Source organism: Myotis yumanensis, unplaced genomic scaffold (assembly GCF_028538775.1).
Source record: "Myotis yumanensis isolate MYYU_CA2020_CCGP unplaced genomic scaffold, mMyoYum1.0.hap1 SCAF_22, whole genome shotgun sequence".
NCBI lineage: Eukaryota > Metazoa > Chordata > Mammalia > Chiroptera > Vespertilionidae > Myotis > Myotis yumanensis.
This window is the reverse complement of record NW_027223773.1, coordinates 9,298,076-9,314,486: the sequence shown is the minus strand read 5'-3', so window position 1 is coordinate 9,314,486 and position 16,411 is coordinate 9,298,076. Positions and strand designations below refer to the sequence as shown.

Below are 16,411 nucleotides of genomic sequence, written 5' to 3'. Positions count from 1 at the left end.
AGAAAAAGTAGAAGAAAACTGAATTAATTATCAAAACCCTGAAAAGTAGCTTTGGCAAGGATGGAAATGCAGAGCAAAACAGGGAGATATTACCAAGAAATGAAAAACAATAAAATATAAAAACTTCTGGGAAGGAAAAGGTAAAAAGGAAAAGAATATAAGAGGCTTTAAAGGAAATAAAAATGCATCTTGATATGAATATGATAAAAATAAAATGAAAATATAGAATACAGAGAGAATTGGTTATTTAATTTCTATCTAATTATAATACTTCATTGTTTAGGTACTGTCAGAATTGCAGCCACATTGGAGAATATAGTTAGGAGTGACTCAACAATAGTAGCTAAATTTATGCATAACTGTGTAAAGATTTTAAAATTTCTTCAAACAATAGAAACTTCAAATAGCCACAAGAGCGTTCAATGGTTGAATGTCAACCTATCAACCTGTAGGTCACAGTTCAATTTCCGGTCAGGGCACATACTCGGGTTGTGGGCTCGTTCCCGAGTGTGGGGCATGCAGGAGGCAGAGGACCAATGATTCTCTCTCATCAGTGATGTTTCTATCTCTCTCTCCTTCTCCCTTCCTCTCTGAAATCAATAAAAAAATATATTAAAAAGAAAACAGAATTTCACTGTGAATAGATGAAAAAATACAGTGGGGTCCTGAGTGTTTTCTAAAACATATAGTTTCAGCTTAAATGCATAGAAATTGTTTACGATGAGACCAGGTATCCTTCAGCCAAGTGTCGTGTTTCAATAAATGTCTTCACATAAGGTGGACGGTAACCTTGATTTCACTAAGTAACACCTTGGTTTACATCTCGAGAAAAACAAAGCAGCATCATGCTAAGGAACTTATTTGCTGGAGGAAAACCTCTCTCATGTCCGAGCCCTCCCATTGAGCTGCTCGGTTCCTTGTTGTTGGCTATGATCACCCACCCAACCAAGTCTTTGATGCATCTGAGAGTCTACAGAGCTGCTGCCCTTGAAAAACCTTCCCTGGTGCTTTTACTACTCAATAAAGAAAGCATTTATCCAAAAAATCAGTGCTGCCCCACGCCCCTGGGTAACAATGTCCCATCTATTTTGGTAATGGCTCAAAGACACGGCTCCCAGACGACCCACCATCTCCACGGGGCACCTGTTTTCTTCGGTTCATGCAAGTGAAAATGAGACAACAATATTTCTAAGGGCAACTGTGGGCGCCTGCAATGCTAACCCTGGACGGACGCTCAGGATGAGGCAGAAGTCACTGTTCACAGCCCCGGCTCCTCATTTCAGACACGGGGATGTCTTGCATTATTGCTTGCTCTGATGTGGGACGCATTTGTCCGATGGCACCCGGGACCGAACTGGGCAGTGCCTGATGACAGGAGGGGAATTTTCCCAGTTTTGTCAGGAGCTGGGGGAGTGAGCTGTGCTGAGAGGGAGCCGATCAACCTGGAAGCTATAGGGTTTTTTGTTTGTTTGTTTTTAATCTTCACCTGAGGATATTTTTCCACTGACTTTAGAGAGAGTAGAAGAGAGAGGGAAAGGCAGAGAGAAGCATCAATGTGAGAGAAACACATAGATTGGTTACCTCCTGCATGTGCCCCGACCAGGGTTCGGGCCAGAAAGGAGCCTGCAAGCAAGGTACCTGCCCTTGACCACAATCAAACCCGGGACTCTTCAGTCCACAGGCCGATGCTCTATCCACTGAGCCAGACTGGCTAGGCCTGGAGCTGGTGGGCTTTAAAGCCAGCTGGCAAGAATGATGGAGCCAGGTATCACATACCTCCTGGCGACTTCTCAGAAAGTCCTGGGCCCTGCTTCCTCATTGCAGACTCTTTTGTACAATTAGTGTGCAGCCGTATAATTTTCTCACTCGCTGCCTAATAGAACCTCGCAGCTAGCTGGCGGGGGGAATGACAGGGTGGGTGCAAAACCCCAGCCCGGCCCGGAGTGCTGGTGGCTAATTTGTGTCTTCTTTTCAGTCACTTAATGGACTTTTACAGTTTGGCAGAGGACGGGCTGAGGGATGTAAATTAGCCTGGCATCTCAAAATAAAAGTATATGTCAAGTCTCCTCTCCGACTCCCATGGCTCACACATAGGCCTGCTATGGTTCCTGGGAGGTACCCCCTTGTTCCCAGGTGCCGACATCACAATTATAACACCCATTTCAAAGCATCCCCATATCTCCCCCAATTGTTTTAATTTTATGAACAGAACCAAGGGGGTGGCGATGACCTGCAGGGCATTCCAAGTGGGGATTATCCAATTGCTTTCCAACAGTAAGTGATTTAAAAATAATGGGATTTCCTGAGTATACAATTACCGAGCATTGCAATAATCTGTAGTATTTTTGTTTTAAACGCCCAAATCAGAAAAAAAGAACAAAAGCCCCCAGTCTATGGTAGTGAAGGTTTTTCCACACAGAGATCACTTCCCCTTCTCTCCTTCTCTTTCTGGTTTTTAATGCTTTGTTTATAGCTACTTTCTGCTCATACCACTAGTAATTAAAAACAAAAAAACACATGGGGGGGGGGGACGGCTGGGGAGAGATCAATGGGGGAAAATGGAGACTTGTGTAATACTTTAAACACTAAAGAATTTAAATAAAAAAAAAATAATAAATTAAAAACACACACATACAAAACAATACTATCTATAGCTGGGATTATAATATGCATGCAAGTTGAGTGCTATCTCTTTTTTTTGGGGGGGGGGGGGGGGGAGAGGCGTAATCCTCACCCAAGGATATTTTTCCATTGATTTTTAGAGAGAGTGGAAGAAATGGGGAGAGACAGAGGATGAGAGAAATATTGATGTGAGGGAAACACATTGACTGGTTGCCTCCCACATATATCCCAAGCAGGGCCAGGGATGGAACCTACAGCCAAGGTGCACCCGCTTGCCCGGAATCGAACCCAGGACCCTTCAGTCTGCAGGCTGACACTCTATCCACTGAGCCAAACCAGCTAGGGCTACCCCAAATTATTAATTTTAAAAAAAACCTAAGCATAATCAATTACACATAATAAAACTCAAAACAATCCACCAATGGTGTGTCATTTGGCAAAAAGCAACACAGATTTATAAGATATTAAGCTTCAAGGAGATCCTACATTCCAATTGGTTCCGCCCCTTGGTTTCGTGCAGGCCACATAGACACATGGACGAATATGTACTGACTTACACCTGACCATCTTTACAAAGATATGGGCTAGTTAATTGCAGGAAAGACTACAACGCAAATACCCTGACATCCAGTCTAATATTCCTTAAAAGCACCCACTAAAACTTATTTATGAATACCTAGAATAAACATTAACAGTGCCAGGCATTCGTCTATGTACTTCACATTGTTGAACCCCCATTCTGCAGATGAGAGAATTAAGGCACCAAGACAAGGGGTAACTCACCCAGCATCACATGGTTAGCAAGTACCTGAGCCAGGACGGGAACCCAGTCACACTGGATGCAAAGTCTGTGCTCTTGACTGATACTTGCCAGAGGGGAGGGGCGCTGGGGGTTGGGTGTAAAAGGTGAAGGGATTAGTAGTACAAATCTGTAGTCACAAAACAATCATGGGGATTGGTAAAGTACAGCCTAGAGACGATCATCAATAATACTGTGATAACTATGTATGGTGCCAGGTGGGTATTAGAAATACCAGGAGGAACACTTTGCAAAGTACATGATTGTCGCCCTAGCCAGTTTGGCTCGGTGGATAGAGTGTCAGCCTGCGGACTGAAGGGTCCCAGGTTCAATTCTGGTCAAGGGCACATGCCCAGGTTGCAGGCTCGACCCCCAGTAGGGGGCGTGCAGGAGGCAGCTGATCCATGATTCTCTCATCATTGATGTTTCCATCTCTCTCCCTCTCCCTTCCTCTCTGAAATCAATAAAAAGTTATTTTTAAAAAGTATATGATTGTCGAACCACTGTGCTGTGCACCTGAAACTAACAGAAAATAACATGGATTGTCCGCTGTCATTGAAAAAATAAAATTTAAAAATAAATACATAGTTCCGTGCTCTGAACTATGATGCACCACTGCCTGGCTCTAATCTTTTGAAAGTAATTGAGTGTTGCTTGGCACAGAGATAGAAAATGGAATTCCTATCTGCTGAGAGGGAGCTTTGTGTGGCTGCCGCCGTTGCTATTGCTGATGGTTGGAAAGGAAGTTGTGATGCCCCGAGAAGCAGGGTGAGGGTGGATCTTGGCATTGTCTTTGGCTGTTGTCAGACTTACGGAGCAGGGGCAGCTGTGGGAGAGGATAGGGTTGCTTTTAAGAGAATGGCATCTCTCAACACCTCCAAAAGAAATCCCTCAACTTATCTCGGCACCACCATGGTTTGTGGCTGTAACTGCACAGAAACCAAACAGACCTGTCGTCAAAGCAACAGGTGTCAGGTTGTAAACAATATAATTTAAAGATCCCAAAATAATGCTATTGTTCGTGATAGAAAAAATAATAAGCCGCCACCAGGAAGGCAAGCTCTGAAATGCATTTCAAAGAGAATCATGTGTATAATAAAAATACACTCGCTGCTGAAAATGATGGAGAATATCAAAATATCTTATCCAAGTTCCGCAGGAATGCAATGTGTTTAGCGTTGGCAGGATGCTATCTTCTTGCAAAAGACACTGTGGTCCTGCAGTGTGGGATGTCCCCTATGTGATGTGTACAGTCTCTTCATTTTTCAAAATGCTTTATTGATTTTTAGAGAGAGACGGAGAGAGAGGGAGAGACTGAAACATCAATGAGGGAGAAACATAGATTGGCTGTCTCCTGTACCACCCCTACTGGGGATTGAGCCTGCAACCCGGGCATGTGCCCTGACCAGGAATCGAACCAGAGACGACTTGGTTCATGGGTTGAAGTTCAACCACTGAGCCACACCAGCAGGGCCTTCTTTATTTTTGAGTTCTTATAGTGTGGGGTTCCTGTCACAGGAGTCTTCATAAAAGACCTCAAAGATGACCTGTCACAAGAAAGGTATTATATCTGAGCTAATCCTACCCCCCCCACAAATGTGTTGTGCTCAGTATTCAACATCAACTTTTCAATGTTCCTTTCCTGCTTACAAATTTTAAACAATCTGATATGAGTTTGCTTATATCTCTTTTAAGACATATGACTATAAAAAAGGGGGTTATGGGGGATTGTTAAAAAATACACTTGGTGAAAGAAAGAAATGTTAAGTCTCATGCAGTCACTACCTTTGGATAGAAACATTTCTATGTGTACATTTATTCCAAGGGCCATTTGGATATTTTAACATCATTCAAGGGCCATACAAGATGACCAACTTACAACATCAGCCTGCTACATTTTGGTCAAACATTTAATTAACTAATGGCTTGGCAGGGCCAGAGCAAATAATTTCGAGGGCCTTATATGGCCCACGGGCCGGACGTTCCCCATCCCTGGAACTAACAACTGAAAATCCAGTGGCGAAATGAGGGTTAGTGGGTAACATCCAGGGAACTGAGACAGAAAACTGTGGTTTCCTGAAGAGTTGAACTCTCAAACTTCATATTTAGGGGATTTCTGAAAATGGTTTATAAAAACATAAAATATTGTTAAGACTTACTTCTGCCCACCCCCTCTTTATAAACCTTTACTATCATTGAACTATAACTTTGGGAACATTCTTACAATTCACTATGTTGAAAAACTGAATTAAAAAAATTTGACCATGGCCCTGACCGGTTTGGCTCAGTGGATGGAGCGTCGGCCTGCGGACTGAAGAGTCCCGGGTTCGATTCCAGTCAAGGGCATGTACCTTGGTTGCGGGCACATCCCCAGTAGGGGGTGTGCAGGAGGCAGCTGATCGATGTTTTTCTCTCATCGATGTTTCTAACTCTCTATCCCTCTCCCTTCCTCTCTGTAAAAAAAAAATCAATAAAATATATTTTAAAAAATTGCCCATGGACTAAAAACTTCTCTAGGAAAATTAATTCTAAAATTATCTGATACTTCAAAAGCTTTTAAAGTCTATGAGGCCAGGTAGGAGCACAGGCCTCATCACATCATTATATTATTTGTAGATGTGAGACTTCAGGCACAGAGAAATAACCACTCAACATGCGTAGCACATTCTAAAAACTAACAGATCCATTACTGTGATGATAAATGAACAAATTCTTCATCTATTACAGGTACAACAAAGGCATTATATTAAACTCAAGAGAAGGAGAACAAGGAGGAGGGGAAGAAAAAAATAGGTACAATAAGCACTAGAGAGGATGCAGAGAAGTCGGACCCCTGTTGGTGAGGTGGGACACGGTGCCGCCATTGCAAAAGGCAGTGTGGTGGGTTCTTACAAACACTCACTGATTCCAAGAAGTGGGTCTGCTAAGTTAAAACTAAGAAAAATAAAACTGCAAATGATGCTATTTCCTGAGACATCCATTCACATATTGTACATTCTCAGCCAACAAAGAAAGTCTGCGCCCTGGCTGGTTGGGCTCAGTGGATAGAGCATCGGCCTGCAGACTGAAAGGTCCCAGGTTCGATTCTGGTCCAGGGCATGTACCTTGGTTACGGTCGCATCCCCAGTAGGGAGTGTGCAGGAGGCAGCTTATCGATGTTTCTCTCTCATCGATGTTTCTAACTCTCTATCTCTCTCCCTTTCTCTCTGTAAAAAATCAATAAAATATATTTAAAAAGGAAAGAAAGTCTGCAACACTAAATTTTACTATTGAAATAAACACTGAAGATAGCTGTGAAAATAGCAGGCACAGAATAATAGTTCTCATTCATAATTTAGCAACATTAATGAATTTCAAAAAAACTAGACATAACTGGAATCCAATGCCAGGAAAAACACACACACACACACACACACACACACACACACACATGTCAGACTTACAACAAAAGCAAGCTCTGAGTTAACGCAAATGAATTCTAGACAATATTTCTTTTGAAAATATTACCTCAATATTTAATTGAGTACTGCATCTGCCCTTATAAATCACTGAGACTCTTCAAGTCAACTGAGGCATTGCCATAGTATTTTGGATTTTCATTTTAGAACATGTTAGAGATTTAAAGCTCTCATGTAAAAACCAGGCTAATTACTTTCTCAGAAAACAAAGTTAAATAGAAGTGAATGTATTATGTTTCCTTGGGAAGATCCTATGATGTAACAGACAATGTGCAAGTACCTATTTCCTCCTGTGCCGCACACATTCTATTCTAAGACCAAAATAGCTCTGAGGGCAAAGAAAAGGCAACACCTAGGAATGAGGCTCCAGGAATACCCCCTGTTCAGGAAAGAGTCAGCAATTCAGGGTGGAAAGAAATCAGGGACAACAAACCCATAGGCCATGCCCATAGCCTTTAGCATATGACTAGCAGGCAAATGTCTAATCTTTTTTAAAAAATATATTTTTATTTATTTCAGAGGAGGGAGAAGGAGAGAGGGAGAGAGGGAAAGGGAGAGGGAGAGAGAGAGAAACATCAATGATGTGAGAGAACCAATGATCGGCTGCCTCCTGCATGCCCCCCACTGGGGATTGAGCCTGCAACTCAGCATGTCCCCTGACAGGGAATCAAACTGTGACCTCCTGGTTCATAGGTCCACGCTCAACCACTGAGCCACACTGGCCAGGCACTTTCCATATTCTTATATAGAAATAAAAACTTCTGGGAGGCTAGGGTTTTGTGTACTAAAAAATGAAATGTGTACTGACTTTTTTGGATATAAAGATATTTTTCTTCTTTTGCCTCTATAGCAAGGGTCCAATAGATTAAAAAAAAAAAGAATTTCCACTCATTTATGAATTGAGGCCAAAACTAACATTAGAAGAAAAATCAGAATAAATTAATAACCCTAGGAAAATGATGTTGAAATCATTGCCTCTATTGTAACCCTGTTGGATGATAGGTTAGAACTGTCAAAGTCTGCTAAAAAATGATTGGTCAACAGAAAAAAACAAAGAAACAAACAAACAAAAAAACTCACCTTGATTTTTACCTAGCTATGTGCTGACCTAATTCAATCGTTGTCCAATGATAACTTGAAAACAGCCAATAAATAAAATGTGGCTTTCTGGTCGACTTTCACTGAAATCTATAATTAATTGCCTTTCACAACCAGAATATCACATCCAGCTTTGAAAAGAACAATTCTCATTACTTTTCTCAAGATGTGCTCTGGATATATGTTCTTTTGGCTCTCAGTGTAAGAAGTATTTTTCCCAGCTTTTAAAATGTATATGCATTACATATTGTATAACCACCCTTAGAAATAAATTATCACAAGAAACGAAGATCCTAAGGAGGAACTATATCCTGTGACAAGGCCTTTGGGCACACATGTCCCTTGGTCAAGTCAATGAGAGTAGAAAGCCGCTTACATAATGCCCTGGCCACAAGGGCTGGGAGAGCGTGGGAAGACTTGGTCTTAAGGCGAGTTGCATAATCCTGTCTCATTCTCTGGAGCTTTTTAAAGGGAGAACGAGAGAGGCAATGATATGTCAAAGATAGTTTGGCTGCAATCCTGCCCGAAGGCTTGACAATGGAGTCTATGGCCATTTCAAAATCTGGATAAGAATCCATGATAAGCCCTAGCCAGTTTGGCTCAGTGAATAGAACTTCGGACTGCGGACCAAAGGGTCCCGGGTTTGATTCAGGTCAAGGACATGTTCCTGGGTTGCAGGCTCCTCCCCGGCCCAGGCCCTGATCATGGCCCATGAAGAAGACAACCAATCGATGTGTTTCTCTTACATTGATGTTTCTCTCTGTCTTTCCCTCTCTCTTCCACTCTATAAAAATCAATGGAATATACCCTTGAGTGAGGATTTAAAAAAAGAAAGAAAGAAAGAATCCATAATGATATGAGAGATTCGGGCCATCTTCAACATCTTTGGAGTTCAGATGCCATCACTGCTTGGCCACAGAAAGGAGGGGCTGTTCCGATCTTCCTTATAATTACTGCCCTGATTATTACATTAGACTTTCACAATTTAATCCCTTTATGTGCCTCACTACCTCTCTGGGGCTAAGTAAGGACCATGGTGGGTTGCCTGCCGAGGGAGCTAGCCGCGTGGCCTCACCCAGTGCGCCCAGCTGCCAGCTCCAAGCACAGCCAGGTAGGCAAGCCCAGAGCGCTAATCTGGACAGTGACATCTCTGTCTCCCGCTCAGAACCCTTGCAAGTTGCTCTCTCCAATACGGAGCGGAGCTGAGCATACAAATCAATGCCAAGATCAGCCTGAGTCCCGCTCGGCGAGGCTCCTGGTCGCGTTTCAGCATCTGAAGGAAGACTCGGGCACAGAATTCCCACTGCTTTATCCCAGGGATTGCTCAGTCACTGCTGCAGAGCTAATAATATCGAAGCCAGTTGATTTGTTTAAACAACTCTAGGAAAATTGTTGCAAATACTTGTTCTATCTTTAGGAAACATACTGAGGACCAAAGAGTGTAATCCACGCCCACCCCCTCCCCCCAAAAAAAAAATACCTGGCTTTCTCTCAAGGCATTTGTATGTGGAATTTAACCCCAACCCACCAACCTTTGGAAACAATGTTAAAATAAAATGTAGATAAAAATAAAAGTCCAGCCAGCAAGTGGCCTGGTACACAGTAGGTTCTCAGAAAATATACGGTGTCCCAAAATAATGTATACACACACTTTAAATAATTATAAAGGCAGTGTTTATTAAAATACATCTCATTTTCAAAATTGAGCTATCAGCTGTTAAAGTGTGTATACATTTGGGGGGAACACCCTGTATTTGTTGAGAAAGCGGGAATGTTTTTCATACTGAGAACTTCCTTCATGTGTCAGAATACACAGTATTTGTTGATTTATCCCAAATCATTTGCTTATCTTTATGCAGCTAGATCCAGAGCTGTGTATTCCAAGTTAACAAAATCAAATCACCAACATTTAAATTTTAGCTACTCTGTGTCCTCCGTATTCTAACAGTGTGGACAATGGCTGGTAAGGACCAAAGACCTGAAGTGTGCTTCATTACCGAGTTTTGCAGTTTTATAAATAGGCTAAAGAGATGTTACCAGCCCAGCTGGTATTGCTCAATGGCTGAGCGTTGACCTATGACCCAGGAGATCACAGTTTGATTCCTGGTCGGGACACATGCCCGGAGTTGCGGGCTCGGTCCCCAGTAGGGGGTGTGCAGGAGGCAGATCAATGATTCTCTCTCATCATTGATGTTTCTCTCTCTCGCTCTCCCTTCCTCTCTGAAATCAATAAAAACATACAAAAAAAGGACTAAGACAGTGAAACTTGACGAATAAGGATAAGAATTAGGGAAACCAACCAACCATCACGTGAGGTTGGAAGAGGGTAGGGGATCCCCAGTTCCCAAACTAACCTTGAATCGTCCTCTTAAAGAACGCCTTGCAGGCTTCACACGACGCGACCCCGTAGTGGTACCCAGAGGCGATGTCCCCGCACACCAAACACAGTCTCTTGGGCATGGAGTTGAGCATGTATTCACACTTGGTCTGGGGGTCCTCCACGATGGTGCTGGAGCAGTCGTCATACAGTTTCCTGACGGGCCCGCTGCCTCCCAGGATGGGAGCGGAAGGGTAGAGAGGCGGCGAGTCAAGTCCGTTCTGGTGGCCATTCATGGTTGAACTGTAGCTCCCGCTGGCGTCCGAGGAGCCGCCTGGGCTGTGGTGGTTGACGCTGTCCGTCAGGGAGGCCGGGCTGGAGGGTTCCGTCTTGATGAAGGACGAACAGCTGGAATCAATGTGTCGATCTTTGTTTGACATTCTGCAGAGAAGCCTGGGATTCAGGGAGAGACAGACAGAGGGAGAAAGAGGAGGAGAGAGAGAGAGTCAAACACAGCGACCAAAAGAGGTAGAAGCAAAGAGAAGGTAAAAAAGTAAATGGAGAAAGTGAAAGGGAAGAATAAAAGGAAGGAAAACAAAGGATTCATATGGTAAAGACATTGCCCCTTGTGAGAGGGCTGCCTAAGACTAGGGATTTCCCATCATGCATTCTCTAGTCAGTATCTCTTGTTCTACAAGAAGGGAATCAGCAGAAGGCCATGACAGGGCTACATAAAAATGCCCAGGCAGCCCATGAACAAAAGGTCTAACGGGTCCAATTCCTTTAATTGTACTTTTCTCTTGGTGAACAACAGTCAAGATCTAAATCAACTCTCTAGACCAGTGATGGCGAACCTATGACACCCGTGTCAGAGATAGACACGCGAACTCATTTTTTTGGTTGATTTTTCTTTGTTAAATGGCATTTAAATATATAAAATAAATATCAAAAATATAAGTCTTTGTTTTACTATGGTGGCAAATATCAAAAAATGTCTATATGTGACACGGCACCAGAGTTAAGTTAGGGTTTTTCAAAATGCTGACACTCTGAGCTCAAAAGGTTCGCCATCACTGGTCTAGTCCAGGGGTGGGCAAACTTTTTGACTCGAGGGCCACAATGGGTTCTTAAACTGGACCGGGAGGGCCGGAACAAAAGCATGGATGGAGTGTTTGTGTGAACTAATATAAATTCAAAGTAAACATCATTACATAAAAGGGTACGGTCTTTTTTTTTTTTAGTTTTATTCATTTCAAACGGGCGGAATACGGCCTGCGGGGCGTAGTTTGCCCACGGCTGGTCTAGTCTCTAAATCAGGGGTCCTCAAACTTTTTAAACAGGGGGCCAGTTCACTGTCCCTCAGATCGTTGGAGGGCCGGACTATAGTTTAAAAAAAAACTATGAACAAATTCCTATGCACACTGCACATATCTTATTTTGAAGTAAAAAAACAAAACGGGAACAAATACAATATTTGTATTTGCATGTGGCCCGCGGGCCGTAGTTTGAGGACCCCCGCTCTAAATGGACCCATGGAAGAGGAGTGATCTGTAGAGTCTGCATCATGTCTAAAAGCGCATCTATTTTCACTCTACTTTTCCCTTCCACTTTCACATCCTGCAATCATTTTCTTAAGAGCAGAACCAAACTTTTATTGTCAAGACTGAACCGATAAGTCTGTGCCTCTGTGATTACTATTTGTCAGCCCTCTTCCATGAGCATCGCTGTGCTTTTTATTGATCTGAGACACATAGGAAATGCATCCTCAGTCACTTTGCTTCTTTATTCAAATGGTTCTATTTCACATGGACCATTGTAGAAAGACATCAAGTATAAAATGTTAGCCGATGTGTAAAGATTACTTCCTGTAGCCCACAAATGTTAGTGAAATGATGACCAGCACTGATGAATAAATGTGTGTGTGTGTGTGTGCGTGTGCGTGTGCATGTGCGTGTGTGTGTGTGTGTGTGTGTGTGTGTGATTTGCCACTGTTGGAGAGATGACTCAGCAAAAGCCATTTGAGCTCACGGTATACTTGTGCCCATGCCCATAAATCTGACACTTTATATTCAGCAAAGTAAGAAGGCATCAAATTTTGTGATGGGGAGAAAAAAAGAGATTTGTGATGGTCCCCTTTCCTCCCCATCTTGTGGTCTTTTAACATGAAACCTCCTGGAAACAAATGTGGACATCTATGGCGGCAAACTCTCTTATCTAGAAGGAACATCCTGCCGTCTCCCTCAGTTGGGCCCATCAGCGATTCAGTTTCTGAAAAGGTAATTAGATGAAAAGATATAATGGGTCCTATTTTCCTCCCGCTCAGCCATAGTGCAAAACCCCTTTTAGCGAAGCCCCTAAGAACCTTCTGAGAGCCCACTATAGGAAGGAGAGGTGACAGTTGAGAAAGGGACTTAGATAATTGCTTCCCAGTGGAAAGTTGATTTATGGGAATCCCACAGAGTAATGGTCACTCGCCAGAATTTGGGGGAGCAGCCAAATGAATGCAATTATCTCCTTCACTATAAATCCAGTCATGTTTGATCACTGCACAGATTTCATGCTCTCCTCCACAACCCCCTCTCCCCCACTGTTCTGTTACTTTAAAGTGAACAAAAATATGCCCTAGCCGGGTTGGCTCAGTGGATAGAACATTGGCCTGTAGACTGACGGGTTTGATTCCCAGTCAAGGGCTCATATCTCGGTTGCTCCATCCCAGCCCCCGGTCGGGGAGTGTGCGGGAGGCAACCAATCAATGTGTCTCTCTCACATGGATGTTTTTCTCTCTCTCTCTGTCTCTCCCTTCCCTTCCACTCTCTCTACAAACCAATGGAAAAATATCCTCGGGTGAGGATTAACAACAACAAATATAATAATAAAGTGAACAAAAATATGGAATTTCCTATCAGGAAATGTTAACTGTCCCAAGAAGACCATCCCAAGAGCAAGCATTTGCCTCTTAATCAATATATTGCACCATGGACATTGTATTCTGCTTCCTAAAGTTAAGCAGGATCAGGGCGTAAGAAAAGCAAATGGGAAAGAGAAAGCCCCCCAAAGACTTTGCTTGTGGCCCACCCGCCTGTGTTGTCCTTTCACAAGAACCAGAAGAAAGAACCACCCCCTCGCCAGCCTGCACGGTGCCCGCTCCCCGTCACTGTAGTCGCCGTTAACGAGCGCTGTAATTAATAGATCGCTCTCCTGGCTCCCCGCATGCACTCGGGGCGAAGCACTTTTCCTCGAGTCAACGTTTGAAAGAAAGCGGGTCGGCGCTGACTTACAACAGCCCTGCAAATCCCTTTTAATTTAGAGCACTTACCCCACCACACTCCACTCATTACCTTATAATTACTGGACTCTTCGCACATACATTACGATCTGAGACCAGAGTTAGAAGTTATTAGGGTATTAAAACATGGCTGTTCCCTTTCCTCTCTCCGGCTCTGAATTTCTCACAGCTATGACAATTAACTCTTTCAAAACTGCCAGGCAACACCATGTCTTATTTGGTTTTTTAACTATATTTTTACTGATTTCAGAGAGAGAGGGAGAGGGAGAAGGAGAGAAAGATAGAAACATCAGTGATGAGAGAGAATCATTGATCGGCTGCCTCCTCCATGCTACCCAGGCCTGTGCCCTGACTGGGAATCGAACCGTGACCTCCTGATTCATGGGTCAACGCTCAACCACTGAGCCACACAGGCTGGGCTTAACTTATTACTTCAATTTTAATTATTTTAAGTGGTCCATGGTTCTTTTCAGACATGAACAACCTCCTTCGTGTGCACCTTTTGCCCAATTAAAATCATAATAGCCACGCTGCCATGTATCAGTGCTTGTGAGGTGCCAGGCACTAGTCTGAGCACTTCACAACATATTACCAGATTCAATCCCCAAGACAACCTCGGGTCTGACTCCAAAGCCCAGTGCAGCCGTGTCTTGAAGCCAACAGACATTTTAAAGGTGTGCACTGATTTCTTAAAAATGGCCAAGCAAGTGCAGATGTCTCATATGGAGAGCTATTCCATCCTCAGCTCAACGATGAGCAAAACGGGGCTGTTGGGGACAGCACACTGGCTGGGGGGTGGTCCCTGTCGATCCCCTCTCCAGGGTGGTAGCGACGCCTAAACAAAACCTCCAAAGGAACACAGTTGACTCCTAATGACGCCTTAGCTCATTACACTGAACACTTCCTCGGCACCATTACATTATCCGCGAAAACTACGGCGCGTCTTAATTCTCTCCCTCTCTGTCTCTGAGATTCTATAGCTCTATTATTCAAGCCTGAAATATTCACAACTATCTATAAATTCAATTGTCAGCTGGTGGATTTTATTCTAGACTTCACTTCAATCTAAAATTAGAGGCACTAAAATTCGCATTAACTCTAAGAGGAATGTAGTGAATAAGACTTTATTTCAAAAGAACACCTTTTTGTCAGAAAGAGCCATTTTCAAGATGATGGCTTTATCTGCAGCCAAAGAGAATAAGCCCAATTCCACATTGTGCTGTTAATGCAGAAATTTCAGGTCACATTGGATTAATAAAAACCTGAATTTAGTTAAGAATTATGCATAGAAATAGCGTGATGAAAACTGTGGGAAATATTTATTTTAAAGCCTAAGTATAGTTGCTTTTATTTTAAGAGAAATGATGAGCCCTGGTTGGGTAGTTTAGTTGGTTAGAGCATCATCCCAATATACCAAGGTTGTGGGTTCGGTCCCTGGTCAAGGCACATACAAGAATCAACCAATAAATACATAAATAAGTGGCATAATAAATTGATGTTTCTTTCTCTCTCAAATCAATTTAAAGAAATAAAATGAACAGTAGCACAAGGGAACAAGACTGTGATTTTCCAAAAACCTTCTCTGAGTGAATACCCTGAAATCAAACCAGGGGGAAAATAATTATGTAAAAAAAAAAAAAAAAACACAAAAAAGCAAACCCCACAAACATTTAGAAACTATATTTGAGGGGTTTAACAGCCTTCCTGAGACCGGGAAATGTCAGTGCTTTGAAAAGCATTTTCAACAATTTGAGATAAGACACAAATAATTCTGATTTCCAGGCTTCATCATAGGAACTCATTGCCTAGCCTTGCTTAAGGGTCCGAAAAGGTAAATTTTACCTTTGGTGTTAGACACTAACGATCAGGCAAGTAAAACTTCCTGGTTGCAGAACCACATAAAAATGTAATTTTTGAAAATTAATTAACGGTTGTCTATGTGTGCCTGTATAGAGAGAAAGAATAAGAATCTAAGATAATCTGTAAGTTACTAATCAATTTACATTATAATCATCGAGCAAGCTTAATTGTTTTCAGAGTCTAGCTAGATCCAGGCAAATGTGTGATCTTGAGTGAATTGCAGTGAATTTTCTCAGACCTGTGTATGCATCTGGGGGTTCCATATTTCCCAGATAGGACTAAAGCATCGCCAATATTTTAATTGTCAAATGCTGGAATATTCCACTGGTTTATATATTATTATCCCAGTCATCAAAATAGAAGTTCTTCACAAATAGATATATTTCATATGAAATTCAATTTATTTGCTACTTTTGTTCCCTACGTAAAAAATGGTGCATAAAATTCTCATAAGAAACATATGCACAGGTCTTCTTTAGTCATCCTGATTGTAACAGGAGGCAAGGATTTTTGAAACTTTTACTATGTCAGTGACAGACACCTTAATAGACTCAATGAATGACAACTAAACAAGTCACTCTTTTTCTTCTCTTCCTTGTCAGCCTTAAGGGCTGAAAAAGGTACCCATCCTTATAAATTCCAAACACATTGTCAATTTATATTCAAAAACTGTATGCAAGTTTACAAATACAAGAAGAGAAAGAAGGGGGGAGGGAAAGAGAGAGAGAGAGAGAGAGAGAGAGAGAGAGAGAGAGGAGTCCTTAGCTCCCTCACTGAATCACAGAATATCAGAAGGTTACCAGATTCCACACCTAATCGCTCACCTATTCACAATGGGAATGAATCTAGGAGCACTGGATTCAGAGTCTTCCACCTTCTGAAATCACCAGATTAATGATTTAAGTAATTGTGTTTTAAAAAAAGCTTTAATTAATTAATTAGTTTTCTTTTCATGCTTTGCGGGGGGCGGG

At 42.4% G+C, this 16,411-nt stretch overlaps 1 protein-coding gene across 7 annotated transcripts in view; it reads right to left on the bottom strand.

The window, feature by feature from the left end:
- Positions 1-16,411, bottom strand: part of ESRRG (estrogen related receptor gamma) — a 432,435-nt gene that overhangs the window by 121,476 nt on the left and 294,548 nt on the right. For all 7 annotated transcript variants that reach the window (XM_070401097.1, XM_070401095.1, XM_070401094.1 and 4 more), the window contains one exon: positions 10,332-10,747. In XM_070401097.1, coding sequence (XP_070257198.1) covers positions 10,332-10,734 — 403 coding nt within the window. In that variant the 5' untranslated portion in view covers positions 10,735-10,747. The remainder of the gene's footprint in view (positions 1-10,331; positions 10,748-16,411) is intronic.